An 18,484-nucleotide genomic window follows, 5' to 3' on the forward strand; every position below is an offset into this window, starting at 1 on the left:
GTTTGCTGACGCTGTTGGACGGGGGGCGGAGGTGAAGGGCAGACGCATCACACCTCCATGAGTGACTCCTTTGAAGTTCTGCTCTGTGGGCTGACGTCTGGTCTCAAGGCCGTGTGGAGTTAACACATTATTTTGAAGTGTTGTAGGGAAACTCTTTCTTCCACCTGCAGTGGGGTTGTCATAACTCATGATTAGATTAAAGGTGACATATTCTCCTCCTCTTAAACAGATTTGAGAAGGCTGTTTGAGCACACATTTTCTGAAAAGTGGAGCAGGACCCTAACACTTGTATAAGGGTGAATATTATTATCAATCTTTTTTAAAACATATTTGATATTTGGTGGGGTTTTTATCAGTGACGCTGAATGTTTCAATATTTTATCGACATGGCTGTGGGTGCCCAGGTGGAGATGTAGTAGCTCTCATTACCACCGCTAAATGAACTCTTTGAGCTGAGAGACGTTTAGCTCTGTGTTCTGCCATGGAGGCGCACAACATACAGGTACTGCAGCTTGCATTAGTATTGCTGTGTACAATACTCATTGAAATCAAGCCATCTCAAAAACTGAATGAAATCTGAGAGACCTACATCTTCCGGTGGTCTGGGGCAGTGGCCGGTGGTTATGACACGAGAGGAACAGTTCCTTCTGTCCCTGGTTTCTGCTCGGAGCAAAAGACAGCTTTGGTATGAGAGGGCTCTCTGTCAGCACGCCCACATTAACCAGTGGGAGGCCTCCCACGCTGATGCTTCAGAGCGTCATGAAGGCCTGGAAGAGAGATGAGCTGATGCCGGTCTGCATTGACATCATCCATCTGCATCCAAGAAGAAGTGAGCTTTAAATAGATGGTTTCTTTAATTATTTTTTATTTAAACCAAACAATTTTGTTCTGAATATCTTATTCCTTTATTGGCTAAAACTGCAGGACTAGGAATTTGGTGTCCAACCAAATCGTTTTGGTGATTTTGAGGCTAAGAGTTAGACATAGGCTATCTGCATAATTAGGGGATGGGTGATTTGACTGATAAAATGGCGACCTGTAGCATTTTGCTTAAGGCCCGCCTCCACTCCACCTCTCAGGGCGTTTTAATACTTATCCTTTCTGGTTCAGTTAAAACAAACTTGAGACTGTTTGCCAAGTTAGCGCGTTTCATTTGCGCTGCTGTGAAAGCTGTCGATCGCACCCTGGTGTCAACCACTGCTTTTTGTATCTTGTTCAGTCATAATGTGATAAAAGTTTGCATTTAAAAGCACCTGCAGTGTTCTTAAAGATGATTAAAGCTCACACACAGGCACCTTTTGGGGGGCGGGGGACAGCTTGGGGTCTTTGGTGCCATGCATTATCCAGTAGAACCAGATGTCCAGTAATATGCAGCCATGCACAGTCGATGTGCTTTTGTTTCTCTATTTTTTCAGGTGAACAAAAGTGATGAAACAATGCAATAACGAAGTGACACAGATGATTTTTTAATGAGAGACAAACAGACTTCTGTTACTGCAAATACGTCGTGTTTTTTGAAGTTAGTTGACCGTCTTTGAAGTGCCGCAACAGCTGTGTTTGGCTAGTTCAGAAAACAGTCTGTGGTAATATTAATTGTGTGAGTGTGCAGAATATTGTCAGTGTGAGTGTGATTCAGAATCATTTAGTGTATCATGTTTGTGTGAGTGAGAGAGTATTATGCCACCCTGTCCTCCGATTCTGGTAATGTCTGGCTCTTGAAAACCAACATGGCGGTGTAGAGAAACCAAAGAGTGACATCACTGTGGCTACGTCCATACAGTCCATGGATGAATGTATTTTACCAGGTTGATACGTTCTGTCCTCCTCCATTAGCTGCACAGTGACTTTCTTATTTTTGGAGTCACAGATTGAGCCTCTGAAAAAAAGAAACATTCAGGTGCAGCAGAAACGTCCAATTACAGAAAATGAGTCCAACTGAAGAGCCCCTCGTACTGGCTGACACACTGTGCGCCCCCGTTTATATGAACGTAAAAACACATGACGTACATATTGTGAAATGACCAAACAACCGTACAATGACTAAAAGTCCATCTGTCCAACAAACCACCCATTATGTGTTGAGGGTTCTCCAGAGATAGTGAGCACGACTGAGTCACAGTTCCAGCTCTCGTCCAAGTCACCGATAAGAAATGAAGCCCACACAAAAACATACTGACAAAAAGTTCCACAAGGAAGAACAAATACTCAAAGGAGCTCAAAATGGAATCTCCTCAAAAACGCAGTCGTGCAGGCTGCACATGAAAGCGACATTTATTTTTGGTTTTGAGTGTACGTGTGAGGGCTATTGACCTTGAGAAGCAGACTTATTGAATTTGACATCATCAATAATTGGTTTTGAAAAGCCTTGAATCGGGCTATGCCCCCCTGATCATTTGCGAAAAGTGCTTTAATTGTTTTCACACAACCTCAACATTTATGTGTTTATATGACGATTTTGTACGCGAGTAAGAATAATAAAGTGGTTGGAAATTTCACATTTTATTCCAGCTTGAAGTTTTCATATATAAACAGTATATAGATGTAAACTTCAAACAAACAAGAACTGTTGCTATTTCGTTCTTGATTGAAGTGGAAATTAATTAATCAAATTCAGCGGTTAGAATATGTTCGCTTTCAAATTGTGTTAGATTAATTCTGCAGCGACTGAGGTGTGTGTCATGTTCCTGATGGTAATGACAGAGTGTTCTCTGATTTGCTGTCCTGACAGACTTCGTCTCCACGGCAGCGTTGGCGGACGCGGTTATCACATTTATCTGGAGCCATCTGCCTTCAAGAAACTGCACAGAACATATAGGAATAGTATCGCTAATTTATTCACAACACCGTCATGTTTCTGTGCGGTGTACATTCAGGACTTCAGAAAAAAGGAAAATGTCGATATAAGCTCATGACAATTTGGTCAGACAGATAAGTTTGTATTATTAATATAAATCAATGGACTCCTTCTCTCAGACGGGATCCAAAGCAGGGGGCGTGTCCAATCGGAATATGAACATCTAAGGGCCTTCTCTGAGAGCGCCGACCTCCATTTGAGAGACCACATCCCTCCTGTTTTAGCGTCCCTTCATTGGCTCCCAATACAGATTTTAGGATTTTATTGTTAACTTATAAAGCACGCTCTGGACTTGCACCGAAGTACATATCTCTGATCTCCTCACCTCTTATATACCCGTTCGTAACCTCAGCTCCTCGGCCAAGGCTCTGCTCGCCATTCCACAATCGAGGTTGAAGACCAAAGGTGACCGGGCCTTCTCCATCAGGGACCCCCGACCCTCTGGAACGACCTCTTTTAAAAACACATTTTTAAAGATGTGCTTGTTGGGGATTTGTGGAACTCGTGCACTTTTATCTCTCACTATTTTGTTTTTTATTATGAATCATTGCCTTCCTCACACGTCTCTATCTTTTATTTTGCTCTTACAAAGAGCACTTTGTTACCCTGATTTGAAAAGTGTTATAAAAATAAAGTTTGTTATTATTATATTATTTGTGGAGCAGCTGAGTTGCCTTCTGCTTCATCTCTGTGTTATTCTCAGGATTGTGCAGTTTATCAAAGTTGCTCTGACAATACTATAGACCGCTTCATCGCTCAATTTTTAAAACTCCACTTTGCATGTCATGTGGGAGCTTCATCTCACACACATGCAACATCCCCCCCTACACACCGTTTGCACGAGGATGCCATGTGTCTGCCTGACTCAGCCTGCTGGAGGAGGGTGCGTGGCGGCTGCACTGAGCACGCTCCGCACCTCGTTGGCAAGCGCACACACACCTTCCCCTCTGCTCCTTCTGCTCCTCTTCATCCCTCTCTTCTTCATCCTCATCGTTTTTCCTCTCTCAGTAAGTCAGTCCATTGATTAGCTCCTGGCTGTGTTTGTGTTTTTTCAGCAGCATCTTGCTCCACTGCTGTTGTCCTCTGAGTCCAGCTGAAGGAGATCTGAGTCTTGGGGTTCAGTTTGAGACGAGTCCAGACTGGACTGAACCGACAAAGCCTCCTGCACCAACCTCCTAAAACACAACAGAGAAAAGTGACATCAGTGGAGTTTTAAATTTCTTGCATCATCAGGTGTGTTTTCATCCAGCAACTCCTGAAAACTTCCTGACATTATCAAACTGTAGTCTTTGACAGTTTTATAGTATTTGAGAGCATATTGTAGAAGTCATTAGATTGCTTCATCAGGACAAACTGTACTCTCGACTTTTAGATGTCTTTTCTCTCTCTCTCTCTCTCTCTCTCTCTCTCTCTCTCTCTCTCTCTCTCTCTCTCTCTCTCTTACCTCATGGCCTCTCCCACGTTCTTGTTGTCTTTGACTGAAGTCTCCATCCATGTAAGGAAGCCATTGGCCTTACTGAACCTGTTGATGCTTTCAGCGGACACGACCCTCTGAGCCAGGTCACACTGTGGACAACAGACACACACACACACACACACACACACACACACACACACACACACACACACACACACAGAAGCATTTACATAAGCAGAGAAACTAAGAAACGATACAACTGAGGTCTTATCAATTTAGACATTTTTGGGGGGTTACAATGTTACAGAAATGGAGCGGGCAGTAACTCAGTCTGTAGGGACTGGAGGGTTGCCGGTTCAAGTCCCGGTGCAGGCAAAGTCTGGAAAATCGCTCCGGTAGCTGGAGAGGTGCCAGTCCACTTCCTCAGTACTGCCGAGGTGCCCCTAAGCAAGTCACCTAACCCCCCCCCCCCCAAGATCCTGTTTGTGCATGTATGTGTTTTTTCAGTCATTGTGTGTGTAGCATGTTCAACAACGGAGTAATACTGTTTAGCTTCCAATGGACACTTTTATTTAGACGACATCTTCTTCAGGCCTTAAGAAGTTTGATCTACAAGAAGATATTTTAGATTGAATCGTTGCCCTGTCTTAATAAAACTGTCCACTGGGAGCTGAAGAGTGTGCAGACCGTTCTCTCTTTATTCTCAGTTGGTGCATTTATTGTCCTGCACCTGTATACATTTTGTCTGGATGTGCACACACACACTATATTTATCTTTTTAAAATGTTTATTTAATTAATTTGAAATGGAAAACTGGGGCTGGAATTGTTTTTCCATCAAGTAGCGACGCACTTTGTTTATTTATTTATTTTTTTACAGTAAATCAAAGCCAGAGGGTTCGATGATGAATAATTCATCGGTGTAAAAAAGCTCTGAATCACCTTGTTGGCCAACAGGATGCAAGGGATGGAGTGTCCGTTGGGCAGCGTGGCCTTACTGTCCAAATCCTGTTTCCAATGGCGACAGCTGAGGAAGCTGGACGAGCTGGTGACGTCAAACATCACCACACAGCCCAACGCGCCCTTATAATAGATCCTGGTCATGGATATGAAACGCTCCTGGCCTGGAAAGAGAGAGAGGACAGAGTGTTCACTGTGACATGCCATCCATCTGTCCCTTTTGGGTCATTTATCCATCGGCTGAAAAAAACAAAAGGTTTTATACCTGCGATGTCCCACAGCTGGAGCCGGACCTTCTCGGTGTCCGACCACTGCACCAGCTTGACGGAGAAATCCACTGCAGAGAAAAGAAAACTTGTTCTGTGTAATAAGGAAGAGTTTTAGAATCAAAAGCCAATCCAGTAACATGGTGTGACGCTCAAAGAATTATAGTTCCTGATTATTGGTGTTGTCACTCCCCACATACACACACACACACACACACACACACACACACACACAAACAAACACACTGGTGCCATCTGAGAAAAGTGTAAATTGGAAAAAGAACGCTGATGCCGTATTCAAGAAAGACATTTTTTGCTACTTAACTCAGACAAGACTGAAGTTATTGTGCTCGGCCCTAAGAACCTCAGAGAGACTTTTTCTAGTGATTTGACTGTCCTTAGTGACATCAGCCTGCCATCTAGCACCACTGTTAGGAATCTAGGAGTTCTATTTGATCAAGATATGTCTTTTAGCTCTCACATCAGGCAAGTTTCAAGAACAGCCTATTTTCACCGTAATATATCCAAGATCAGGAATATCCTGTTGCAAAATGATGCAGAAAAACTAGTTCATGCATTTGTTACCTCCAGACTGGATTATTGTAACTCTCTTTTGTCAGGGTGCTCTGGTAAATCTTTAAAGACTCTTCAACTAGTCCAGAACGCTGCAGCTCGTGTACTGACCAGAACCAGGAAATAGGACCACATCACTCCTGTCCTGGCTTCTCTGCACTGGCTCCCTATACAGTCTAGAATAGAATTCAAGATCCTTCTTCTCACTTACAAAGCTCTAAATGACCAGGCACCATCTTATCTGAAGGAGCTACTAGTGCCGTACTGTCCCTCGAGAGCGTTGCGGTCCCGGAGTGCAGGCCTGCTGGTGGTACCTACAGTCTCTAAGTGTACTATGGGGGGTAAAGCCTTCAGTTATCAGGCTCCTCTCCTCTGGAACCGCCTTCCAGCCGGGGTCCAGGAGGCAGACACAGTCTGTATTTTTAAGAATAGACTTAAAACTTTCCTTTTAGATAAATCTTATAGTTAGTGCTGGTGTAGACCAGCTCTTAGTTATGCTGCTATAGGCTTAGACTACCAGGGAAACTGGCACCTTGAGCTCCTCTCTCTCTCTCTCTCTCTCTCTCTCTCTCTCTCTCTCTCTCTGTGCATATACAGTACATCATATTACTGCATGTATCTTAAATCTCAGTCACTAACCACCTACTTTCCTGGGAGCTCTTGACCTCTCTTAGGCTCCTCAAGATCGTTGGTTGACGCCCCCCCCCCCCCCCCCCCCCCCTAAAGTGCTCATGATGGATAGGCCAGATCTTTGTAACATAACAATGAGTAAGGTCTTTTACCTGCTTTTTGTAAAGTGTCTTGAGATAACACTTGTTATGAGTTGATGCTATACAAATAAATTGAATTGAATTGAATTGAAAGGCTCAGTTCAGACTCTTCCTCTTAAAGAAGCTTAAAACATTTGAGAATAGCAATAACCTTCTTTACATTGTTAATCAGAGAATCTTTGCTTTTATGCTGTGCTGCTGGGGGGTGGGGGGGAGGCAGCATCTGTGTGGATGATAAAAATAGGAACAATAAGCTGATCAAAAAGGCTCGCTCTGTGATCGGCATTACCCCCAGACTCACTTGAAGCTACCTTTGAGGTCCAAATTATAAACGGTTCAAATCTGTGCACACAGTTTTGAATCCCTGCCAACAGATTAAGCACCTGTGCATCCTGTGTAGATGTGTGTGGGTATGGATTTGTAAGATTTGGCAGCCGAGAGCCCCCAGTGCAAATTGCAAAATTGGACATTTTTGTGAAATAGTTGCGTCTGTTTCAAGAAGTATTTGGGACAAGATTGTAAAACTTTATATGCACCGGAGATTTCTCAACACATCCATAGTATGTGGTGTTTACCTGATAAGGGTCTAAAGACTGAACTGTTTTATTTTATAGAATTTACATCAAGTCAAAGGACAGTTTGTTCTATCGAGACATTTAGAGTTTTTCTTTGATCTGAGGGCCTGAAGTTGCCCATAACTTTGGTGCAAAGCTTGCAACTTTAACTCACATAAACATAATGCAGAGTACAAAACAGAGACAAACCAAACTAGCCATACCTCCCACCGTCATCTTGTACGACTTGTTGAACTGTCCGTTGACGTATCTTTGAACAAAGGAAGTTTTCCCAACATTTCCATCCCCAACAACCAGGATTTTCAGCAGGTGTTCGGTCATCGCTCCCCCTCTGTCTGCAAACGGCTCAAAGTCCAAACCTCATGTTCAGGAAATGGGATTCATGAGGCGACTCTCTTCTTCTGTTAACTCAACTAAAACACTTCTGGATTTGACTTAACCTGAGGTTGTTCCACCACGAACTCGTCCTTCTTTAAAAGCTCCTTCTTCTTTAAAACCCTCGAATGATTACATAAGACAAACCTTGTTTTCACATTGTTCCAGCTCTAACTCAGAACTCTCTCACAAGTGCTGACTCTCCCTCTTTCATGTAACGTGCCACTCTAAACTGCTGCTAGTTGCTTCCTTGTAGGAAGTTGAGAAATGCTTTAAACGTCATGCAACTCGAAACTGAGAAGCTGATAAATCTGTGTACACGACTTTCTGCATCCATAACTTAGTTTTTGGGGCACCTTTAAAAAAGTCCAATATGTAAGATATCTACTGTAAGTGGGGTAGGATTGTTCAATATGTTTGAATCGGCTATCTCTGGGAATAATACCAAACTTCTTTATAATTGTGGTGTAGCCAGCGGTTGGCCAAAACCACTTTCAGGCAAAACGCCCTTTTTCTCAGTGTTGCCTTGTTTGTAGTCTATTTGGGCAAAATATTTATTTACAACTGAAGGTACCTTCATTAGCCTGTTGAACCTGCCAGAATAGTGGATTTGTCCGTAAGTCCCGCCTCCGATTAGGCAAATAGCCAATCAAATATTTAGATTTTGGGGTGGCCAATCAGATTTCAAAGGGGGGGCCTATACCAGTCCTCTGGACACTCCTCTGCAGCTGCCTCCAGTTGGGTTGCCAGGTCTTATGACTCATATCCCGCATAGAAGCTGAAAAACTCCCATTTGATTGGTTTCAATGACCAATCGGGAGTACAGAGGGACAAATGGTTAAAAAAGGGAGACTTACGCTCACATTGGGAGTGTCTATTGGATTATTCCTACTAGCAAAAACCCCACTTCCCTTACGAAACTCTTACATTCAATTCTATGTAGAATCTGTAAACTGAGATCACTAATGGGCTTACCCGTCCCCCCTCTTCCTCCTCTTCTCCATCTCACCTTTGTCCTCCAGTTCAAACCCTCTCCTCTTCTGTCCCATCCTTCCTCCTCCTCATCCCAGTCCCGTTGTGTCTTCCTTCCACTGTGCGGTTTTACACACACACACACACACACACACACACACACACACGGTGAGGCCTGATAAGGACCACTCTCACAGTTCTTCTGGATCTCTTAACAAAACCAGACAACAAACTACATCATTATCTGTTTGAGGCCTGAAATATGAGGAAAGGATTAAAGGGAGAATCTGAAACATTTTACCCATCAAATTAACAGAAATCCAGTCTCTCCTGTGTAAATGTGTCTCTGAGTCCTGACTGTCTACAATGAGGGAGAAGCTCGAGTCCCGCTGGCTGTGTTGTTGTCAGAGCCGTGTTTACATGGACGGGACGGCCGGCTCCTCCCCTTGTGTATAAAAGCTGTTTTAGTCAAGAACTAGAGAGAAGAAGAAGAACATACTCACTGATTATTTCACATGTCATTCTGTGTCAATTTACATTCAATGTAAAGCTACGAGCTAACTAAAGAGTGCTAACATTAGCATGCTAACACACCAATGCAGGACGCAGGTGATTGCAGCTCGAGCCAAGGACAATTTTGACTCAATTGACTCCTCTGTGCGAACTTGAGTGTAGGAGGGTCAGAGGTGTGTCGCTGGGGGAGAGCAGAGGCTTCAGTATGGAGGAGGCGTGGCCAAACAGCAGTTTGTTTTGGTTTTGTGCTGGTGCTCAAGGGCGACATTGTCTCTCCTTTCCCATATGTCGATCCCCACTTTCTCTCTCTCTCTCTCTCGCTCTGATTTCCATCTCTATCCACTGTTCTATCTCTCCAATAAAGGGACAAAAAGCCAAAACATAAATCTTAAAAAATAAACAAGTTATAAGAGGTATAACATCAGATAATCTTATTCTTTATTGGGAGAACTTTAATTAAAAAACTTGTAAAGGAGAGATTCATACCCCACTAAACACAGACACCAATACGGTTCTGTTTTTTGTCAACATGACTTTCCCAGTGTTACTTTCAAATGCCACTTTAAGAAAATCACTCTTTAAAATCATCATTAGGTCTTGTGTGGGTTTTATTCCTGACGTTTTACTCCTGTCACTGCCCTTTATTCTACAGTTATTGTGGTCTTAGTTGACTGTATTTGCTGCTATATAATAAACAAATTAAATTAAATAACTAAATTAAAATCTGATTATTCGTCATGAATCAATCAGTAGCCTGAACAAAAAACTACAAAATCTTCTGCATTTGTAACGTTTAGTTCTGATTGCTGTGCTGGGTATCTGCTGAGCCTCTGTGGTTTTTGTCTGACCCCTGGTGGTCATATTTCAAACTGCAACATGCTGCTCTGGCCAGGCTGTTTTTTTTCATCAGTTTCACATGTTACTGGGAAACCTCAGGATGGAAACATAAAATACCTGATGCACATGAAAACACAACTTCACTCCTGTCATCTGTCTCCACTTTTATTGGAGACATTAGGATTTTCAACTGTAGATTTAATGTGAATCACATACGGCTATCCAAAACTTCAGACTGACACTGACACCTGGTGGTCAGGTTCAGAACTGCAACTGTGCCTTCACCTTTTCAGGACAATAAAATATACTCCAGAATATGTTTTTACTCGTTAATTAAATTTGTTAACACATTTCTTGAATTTATTCCTGAAAATATCCTGAACATATGTTTCAAGAGTTTGCAGTTCCCAGTATATGAAAAAACATGGAGGTTTATTTTGTACTGCTTTGATGTTTTACATAGACTATAAACTTATAAGATAACATGTTGCATAAAACCTTTTACTTTTAAGGTCAATATATCAGATAGACTCAAATACAAATAAATAAATAAATATCATATTTTATACAAGAGATTTGACCAAGAAATCTGATTGGACAAGAGGTATTCCATGACCATCAAAACCAGGATACTCAAGTCGAGTGTGTTTACATGGACTAGACTGGACTAGGACTGGGGAATGGACTGGGACTGGGACTGGGACTGGACTGGACTGGGACTGGGACTGGGGAATGGACTGGGACTGGGACTGGGACTGGACTGGACTGGGACTGGGACTGGGGAATGGACTGGGACTGGGACGGGACTGGGACTGGGACTGGACTGGGACTGGACTGGGACTGGGACTATGTATCCCTCCTCTTCAGAGCCAGGAGCTCTGGATACTTTTATTTTACATTTACAGCTTTTACAGTTTGACCTTATTCATCAATCTCACAACAGACTCTAATGTCACGATGAAGTTCCTCACTTGCCGCTTTGTGGTAACCATGGACAGTTGAATAGAATGTTTGGGTTGCTTAGCAACAGTCTAGTTTGAGTTAGTTAGGGGAACCAGTTGAGTTGGTGGAGTTAAAGAAGACTCTGTTGTTGATTTGTAACCTGCTGCTTGGGACTCTCGTTGTCATGACAACACATTCAATAAAAAATACTTTTAAACAACTAACTTAAACAGGTGAGGTTTGTTGTTATTGTCATGAGAAGATTTGTCTAATTTGATTTTTCCTGCAGCTTAAACTGGACCTTAAAACTCAAAGTATCATCGTCATATTTGCTCTGCAGGTGAGCAGACGGATTGATTTCAGTTGTTCAATTTGGTCAAACAAGTTACAAGAAAGCAATTTCTCATGAAGCCTACATGAAGATAGTGTATACGATCTGAACAACATTTGTTGACAAATAAGTTAATACATGTTCTCTATATCATTGACAAATAAAAACACATTTTTTGTTTTCAGCAGATTTCCCTTCAATCAGCAAAATGCATCCTGGGACTGTCAGGCTCCTCCTCCTCCTCCTCGCTCTGCACCCTCTGACCTCAGCTCACCTGGAGGAGGCGGAGAAGTTGCCTCTGGAGGTGATTGTGGACAGTTCCCCCTGCAGTGCCACCTGTGGGCTGGGTGTGAAAACACAAACCCTGTGTCTGCTAAAAGATGGACGGACAGCCATGAAGGAGGATGTGAGCAGAAGAGACAGAGCACAGGTATAAAAAAATAAAAATAAGGCATGTTTGATGTTTGAAGTTTATTAAATGTTCTCTTCATGGTGAAATGGTTTATTCACAGGTGTCAGAGAAGTGTCGTGTTCGTAAGGTGAGGTGTCAGGAGTCGTGGCAGTGTGGACTCATGACCATGACTGTGACTTCAGGAGAGAGGGTGGAGGTCGACTGTGTGGGAGACGTCATGGAGGCGGTGGGGAGGTTCTCCTGGAGGTGATGATGGAGGAGGGAAATTAAGACATGTAAATGTTGATATAATTAGTCACAGTCCTCAAAAATACCATGCAGAATTTTTCTTTTCTTTTTTTATAAAGATATTTTGACATGAAAGACGAAATAGGCTGAATGTATAACAAAGTGCAGGTGGAGTTTTCACTCTCCGGTGCAATCTCTCAATTGCACTTTATAACGACTCCCCTTTAAGTAAGGACAGAAGACATTTAAACTTTTAAACTTTAGCCTGAGTTGCATATATCATATATCAAACTGTATTGTGGACACATGTTTTTTTGTATGGGTGGGATATGTATGTATATATGTGTTGTGTTGTGTGTTTGTATGCTGGCTGCTGGAACACCTACATTTCCCTGCTGGGATGAATAAAGTATATCTTATCTTATCTTATAAAAATAATGTAAAATGTGCAACAAACAGCAAAGAAAACCAGAGTCACTTCCAAGGTACGTCTTGATGAGAAGCTTGAACGTCTTGATACCATACAAAAATCTACATAGTCAAAGAAAGCAGTAACTTTCAGTGTTGAAAAGTGAAGCTGCAGACATAAAGGTCACATATTCTGCAAAATCCACTTCACCATGTTTCTCTAACATTAATATGTGTCCCTAGTTTTTTATTACAAACCCCCCAATGATGAGAAAAGTCCATCCTCTCTGTCTTCTGCCTGCTCCACTTTTCAGAAAATGTGTGCTCAAACAGGCTGTTTGGAGATTTTCCCTTCATGACATCACAAAGGGCAGTAGCCCCTCCCCCAGGTGGGTGACACTCCCACAGCTAGGTGTTTGTTCTGCCCTCTGAGTCTGCCTTCTCACTGTGAACATGGTGCAAGAAAGCCCAAGCCACCCAAGCCCTTCCAGAGAGGGGGCGTGGTCAGACACAGCTCATTTACATATTTAAAGGTACAGACACAGAAACAGCCTGATCTGAGCAGGGCTGGAATAAAGATGGCTGCTGGCAGTGTTCAGTGTTATAGATTTTTTTCTCCCATGTCTCAGGGTGTCTTGGCGTTTGGCTCGAGGAATCATCAGCTCTGATGACTTCCTGTTCGCTCGCTGGGACGCTCCTCTGCTGGATCGAGTGGTTCTTGATCCTGTTAGGGAGGAGGACGCAGGTAAACACACCTGTGCTCACACACACACACACACACACACACACACACACACACACACACACACACACACACACACACACACACACACTGAACTGTATACATGGTTTAACAGCCTGTCCTAACAGCATGCGACGCTGCTCCTGTGTCATTTTCAGGAACTTACTGCTGTGACGTGCGGGATGCCTCCTACCGCAGGGTGAAGAGGGTCTACTGGGGGATCCGGGTTTTGCCCGTCGGGGTCCTCAACCTGAACGTAAACTACCTGGATCAGAACAAGTCTGATGGAGACCAGAATAACCCGACCATGGAAGAGCTGGACTACTGGACTCATGTTATCTTTGTACGTTTTAGATCGGGGGAAACGAGGGGTTGAGAGATGAAGAAATGCAGTTAGGAGAATTTTGGTTACCAATTTAATTACGCTGCATTCATGTGTTGTGAGAAGCAATGATCCCTCTAACCATACATCACATGTATCATGTCTGAACATGCAGCAGGTGTTCTGTGTGTGCGTGACGCTCTTCGTGGCTCTCATCCTGCTGCTCTGCTGGGGCGGACAGCGTGAAGTAGTCATAAAGGAGGAGGGCGTCTGACTGCCGAAGCTCAGTGCTCGGATGTGTGCCATTAAAGGGATGACTAACACCATTATTTTTTTAAGGGATGTGATTTTGTCAGAGATTCATTTTTCATGTTTTTAGCAGCGGGTGTGCTGAGGGTAATTTTTGAACCTAACACACATTCAACCTCTGAGCCTCACATTTTCATTAAGTCCATGAGGTGTAATCTTACGCTCTGCCAGCAGATGTCAGTGTTGCTTCATAAAAAAGTTTCATAAAGTACAGCTGCCGTTGGTAGAAATATCCTCATTCAAAGAGGAAACAAGATGGATAGATAGATGGATATATCTAAAGCATTCCTCTGTTTTCTTCTAAATGAGACTTAAAGTTACTAAATGAACATCATGCTGCTCAGAAGAAGAGTTTAAAGGAGGCACTGAGGGAATAGAAGGTCATACATCTTAAAAGAGTCTAGTAAGGAGTCTTAGCTTAGGAGTGGTTTAGAAACATTTTCAGAGTGACTCTGAGCGAGGGAGGGAAAGAAAAGTCTCCATAAAACTAACTCTGCTTGTTTGGTAGATAAAGATATCTGGATATGTGATGGCGGTGACCACTTTTTGTGTGCACAAAATGATGGGATGAAATTTGATTATTTCAACATATTTCTAATGCATGACGTTCACATCTAATGGAGCTTTCCCTGCACACTTTTATTGCAGATTATCAAAGAATGTGAATGAGTTGGAAACTTTTATGTTGAGTCACAATAAAGACCGACACTGACACTGATCTCAGAGAGTACAGAGTCAGAGAGGAAGTGTTTGGAAGAGCTGATCCACCGAGGAGAGAGAGAGAGGAGAATGATATGCGGTGAAGGAACCACATGCCAGATTTTAACCTGGGCCGCCCGCTTGGAGAACCTCCGTTTGGGGCGCATGCAATAAACCACTATAAGCTACCAGCGTTCCTTCTAGCACATTTAAAAATGGCTCTATTGAGCAAAAGGTGAAATCCTCCACAGGGATCCTTTAAGAATACATCAAACTGTTATATAATTCACTACATCAGTGTTTGGCCTGTGATCCAACAAAAGCAGTGTCAAAGTGTCTAGTTTTGGCTTCTTTCCCTGTGGAGACACTTTCCCTCTTAACCTCCTGTATGGTTTCATTTACATTTACATTTTCTTAGCCAGGATTAGAGAAAGGTGCAGAGTGTGAACACAGATTCAGAATTTGTCATCCCCTGTCATTTATTTATTGTACCAATGACTCGTAACCTTCAGATTTATTTTCTGATCCTTTATAAGAACACTGTCACCCCGTGCAGCCTGCCTGTTCTGAATGCTAATCCCAGCTAACGTCATGGCTTCTAACACCACAGATAACGCAAACCCCCCAACACACATAAAAGAGAAACTGTGACCAAAAGCTGCATTGTTGTTTTTCATCTTGTAAATTTCCACCAGATGCATGATGGGAATAATCTCCGGCAATGCGTATGCATCCTGTGGAAGTTTGGGGTAAGTGATGGAGTCATGAATGGTGCCTTTGAGCAAACGAATGTAGCCTACAGCTAACGAGCGCTGTGTTTGAATGAGCAAAGGAGACAAAATAAAAGGCATAAAATCAAGGTAAAATTAATTGAATTGATCCCTTATTGTGGAGAACCTGCATGCTTTCAAAGACAGGCCCGTTAGGTTAACTGGTGACTCTAAATCACCCGTAGGTGTGAATGTGAGTGTGGCTTTATGTCAGCCCTGTGATTGGCTGGTGAGCAGTCCAGGGTGTAACCCCGCTTCCCGTTCAATGACAGCTGGGATCGACTCCAATCCCCTGTGAGCCCGAACAGGTAAAGTGGTATGGATAATGGATGGACTCTTTCAAAGGCCAGCAGGGTCGATCCCCCAGATCACTAATTGGTTGTTTGTGTCTATCCTCAAGAACTCTCCACAACACTTCAGGGCAACACTCCCTGACACCGTGTCCTAACAGCATGCCACACCCAGTTTCAAAATCAGCTTTTTTTATGTGAAGAAAGGTTTAACCATTACAGATGCAACACAGTGCAAAACATGGAAAACATAGAGAGGAAGTAGAATAAAGATAGCTGGACAGTAATCAGATGTCAGGGATTAAACAAATTGGCAAAAGCAACATAGCATTCTCACCGGGGATTTTTCCTTCTCTGCTCTAATGTCAGAGGTCTCTCTGTCTCTCCACTACTCCTGAAGAAGCAGAGCAGGATTTCTTCATCAACTATCAAAGGTCATGGAGAGTGAAAGGCTTGAAGAGGTCAAAAAGATCCAGCAGCACTTGGAGTATGGAGATCTTTATTCTCCAAGTGTTGCTGGAGCTTTTTTTTTTTTTTTTTCCAACATATCTTTATTAAAGCAGGTTCAAGACATACAGTGCATTTTTATTTTTTTCCCCAGAAACATTCAAAAACCCAGTATCACTTCTCCCTATAAACAACCCTCCCAGTCTAACAAATAGACAAGAATAAAAGTCAAAGAGTGGAAAACTCACAAAAAACAAAATACAATAACTAAATAAAAAATAAATAGATAAGTGTGGAAAAAATCAAAGTACATTTGAGAAGAATAGTATCAAAAAAAATAATAAAAAAAATAAATAATAATAATTGATGCTGGAGCTTTTTAACCTTTTCTCCCCACAACAGCAGTTTCCCCAATTTTCCACAGTCCAGAAGAGCTGCACGTTCCTTCTCCTGGCTGTGTTTACAGGTTTGGAGCTGTTAGGTGGTTCCTCCTATTGGTGGTTGTCAACGGCCTCGTCATTAAACAACACAATTTGCACAAGACAAGACTAAACCCTGCGATCATATCAAACATGCCACTGAATGACAAGAAAAAGATTGAGTTTTTTGACCGCCTTACACCAAACCACAGCGATTGCGCCCAACTCGACCAAGATCCTTGTGATTTGATCCCGACTTTGGAAATCGTCTGTGACTTTGAAATCGCTCGAGAAGTCGGTAGGTGTAACTAAGGCCACTAAAGGAAGTCTGAGGCAAAAATCTATTACTGCTGACTGCTGTCGGCACCAGAAGCCCTGAAGAGGTGACCACTGCTCCCACAGGCTACATCGTTGTCAAACACTGGCGGATGGTTTCAGACAGTTTTCATCCAAATATCATCTTTGCTGAGAAGAATAAAACTTTTAAACACAGAGAATATAAATCCTCAATCGTCAAATATTGGTCAGAGTCACATTCAACTGGAGAAAAAGTAAAGCTAATGGGAAACACCACAGCTATGTTGGTCTGCACATAACCTTTTCATGTGAAGCACATCCTTTTGTTTGTTTTGGCGGCTGGGATGGCGAGGAGAGTGAAGGCGGCAAAGTAGCGTTGACCTTTTTGTGAAACACTCCTGCTCTTTGGGTCTGAGTGCAACACTTTTTTTAAAATGCCACCGAGGCGTCCAAATGTGAAAAACAAAAAAAACCCTCAGATGTCGTGTGGGATTGGGGGGGTGATGACGACATAAACTGGCATTTCAAAAAAGAGCTTCCAGGTATGAGGAGGATGTCGTTAATCTGTAGGCAGAGGGGACGTGGAGGGGGATGCACTCAGTACATTTATTTATGCCACCCTTCTCAACTTTGAAAAGTATCCTCATTTATTCAAATTTGCAGAAATGCAGAACTATTAGTTTGATAATACCCATTGGAAGATGTCTTTACACTACAGTTCTACAACTTCTGTCTCATGCTAACATTAATCTCTCCACACTCTGCAGAGTGCAGTGTACCTCAGACTCGTCAGAAACAGACAAACTGGAGCTACTCTGGATGTTATGAACAAAATAAAATGATAGCATTTCTTGTGCAGTCATTTCTGAAGGGGAGAATTCTGCTTCACTTTTCATTTGAATAAAAATGCCCCTTCTGAAAGGATCCCTCTAGTGTTTAAAATGGGTACTGCAATCCAAATTTAAAACACTGGAGAGAGCTTTACCCAGCAGGTCACACCTACAAATTCACACACTGATGGTAGAGGCTGCTGTGTGTCCATCAGAAGTAATCTATTCATACTCCAGCGATGAAGCAGCGGGAGCAACTTTGAGTCAAGTGTCTTGCCCAAGAAGACATCGGACATGTGGCTGCAGGAGCTGGGGATCGAACCCCCGACCTTCCTGTTGAGAGACGATCAACTCTACCACTGAGCCACAGCACCCCTCCCCCCCTTGACCTCAGGTGAGATTTGAGATTAGAGTTAAAATTGCAGAAATTTACAGAAGTCGTTGTCTATCGACTGAAAAAGGAGTAAACACCTCGTAAAGCAGTTACTTCAGTAAAGCAGCCTTCAGGAGGTAACAAAGACCTGCGTCACACACGTTCCTGCAAACTAACCACGTCGTCCTCCTCCTCCTCATCTGAAGAAAAGGTTTTTTTTCTTCTACAGCAAAACTCATAACATATTGTCTGAAAACACATTGGATAGAGAAAAGGTTTCGTCTCACCTTTTGTGTCGCCTGTCAAAGTTGTTTTTCCCGTCTGTCTTTTGTGCTCTTTCACTGCTGCTGTTTGTGTTTGATGCATTGCTCTTTATTAAAGTCTGAGAAGTCGGGTCGCTTTTGTCTCTTTCAGCGAGCGTGCAGCAGCAGACGAAGCTGTTCGCTCTGAATGTCAGGAAATGCCCGGCAGGTTGGTGTTGTTGGGATTCAGAAAGGAGATCCAAGACTAGAGTGATTTAAGAAATGACATTTCATCATTAATCACAAAGACAG

General features: G+C 42.7%; 2 protein-coding genes across 2 annotated transcripts; one reads left to right on the plus strand and one right to left on the minus strand.

The window, feature by feature from the left end:
• Positions 1-1,450: 1,450 nt before the first annotated feature.
• LOC109996372 (ras-related protein Rab-7L1) lies at positions 1,451-8,023 on the minus strand. Its single transcript, XM_020650453.3, has 5 exons — positions 7,618-8,023; positions 5,496-5,567; positions 5,213-5,394; positions 4,299-4,420; positions 1,451-4,029 (listed from the first exon to the last, which is right to left on the minus strand). Exons 1-5 carry the CDS (start codon positions 7,733-7,735, stop codon positions 3,906-3,908), a joined length of 618 nt encoding a protein of 205 aa, XP_020506109.1. The 5' UTR covers positions 7,736-8,023; the 3' UTR covers positions 1,451-3,905.
• Positions 8,024-11,489: 3,466 nt separating this feature from the next.
• tmem81 (transmembrane protein 81) lies at positions 11,490-13,864 on the plus strand. Its single transcript, XM_029280505.2, has 4 exons — positions 11,490-11,814; positions 11,897-12,042; positions 13,062-13,177; positions 13,333-13,864. The coding sequence occupies exons 1-4, from the start codon at positions 11,593-11,595 to the stop codon at positions 13,548-13,550; spliced, it is 702 nt and encodes a 233-aa protein (XP_029136338.2). The 5' UTR covers positions 11,490-11,592; the 3' UTR covers positions 13,551-13,864.
• Positions 13,865-18,484: the final 4,620 nt, after the last annotated feature.

Source organism: Labrus bergylta, chromosome 12 (assembly GCF_963930695.1).
Source record: "Labrus bergylta chromosome 12, fLabBer1.1, whole genome shotgun sequence".
NCBI lineage: Eukaryota > Metazoa > Chordata > Actinopteri > Labriformes > Labridae > Labrus > Labrus bergylta.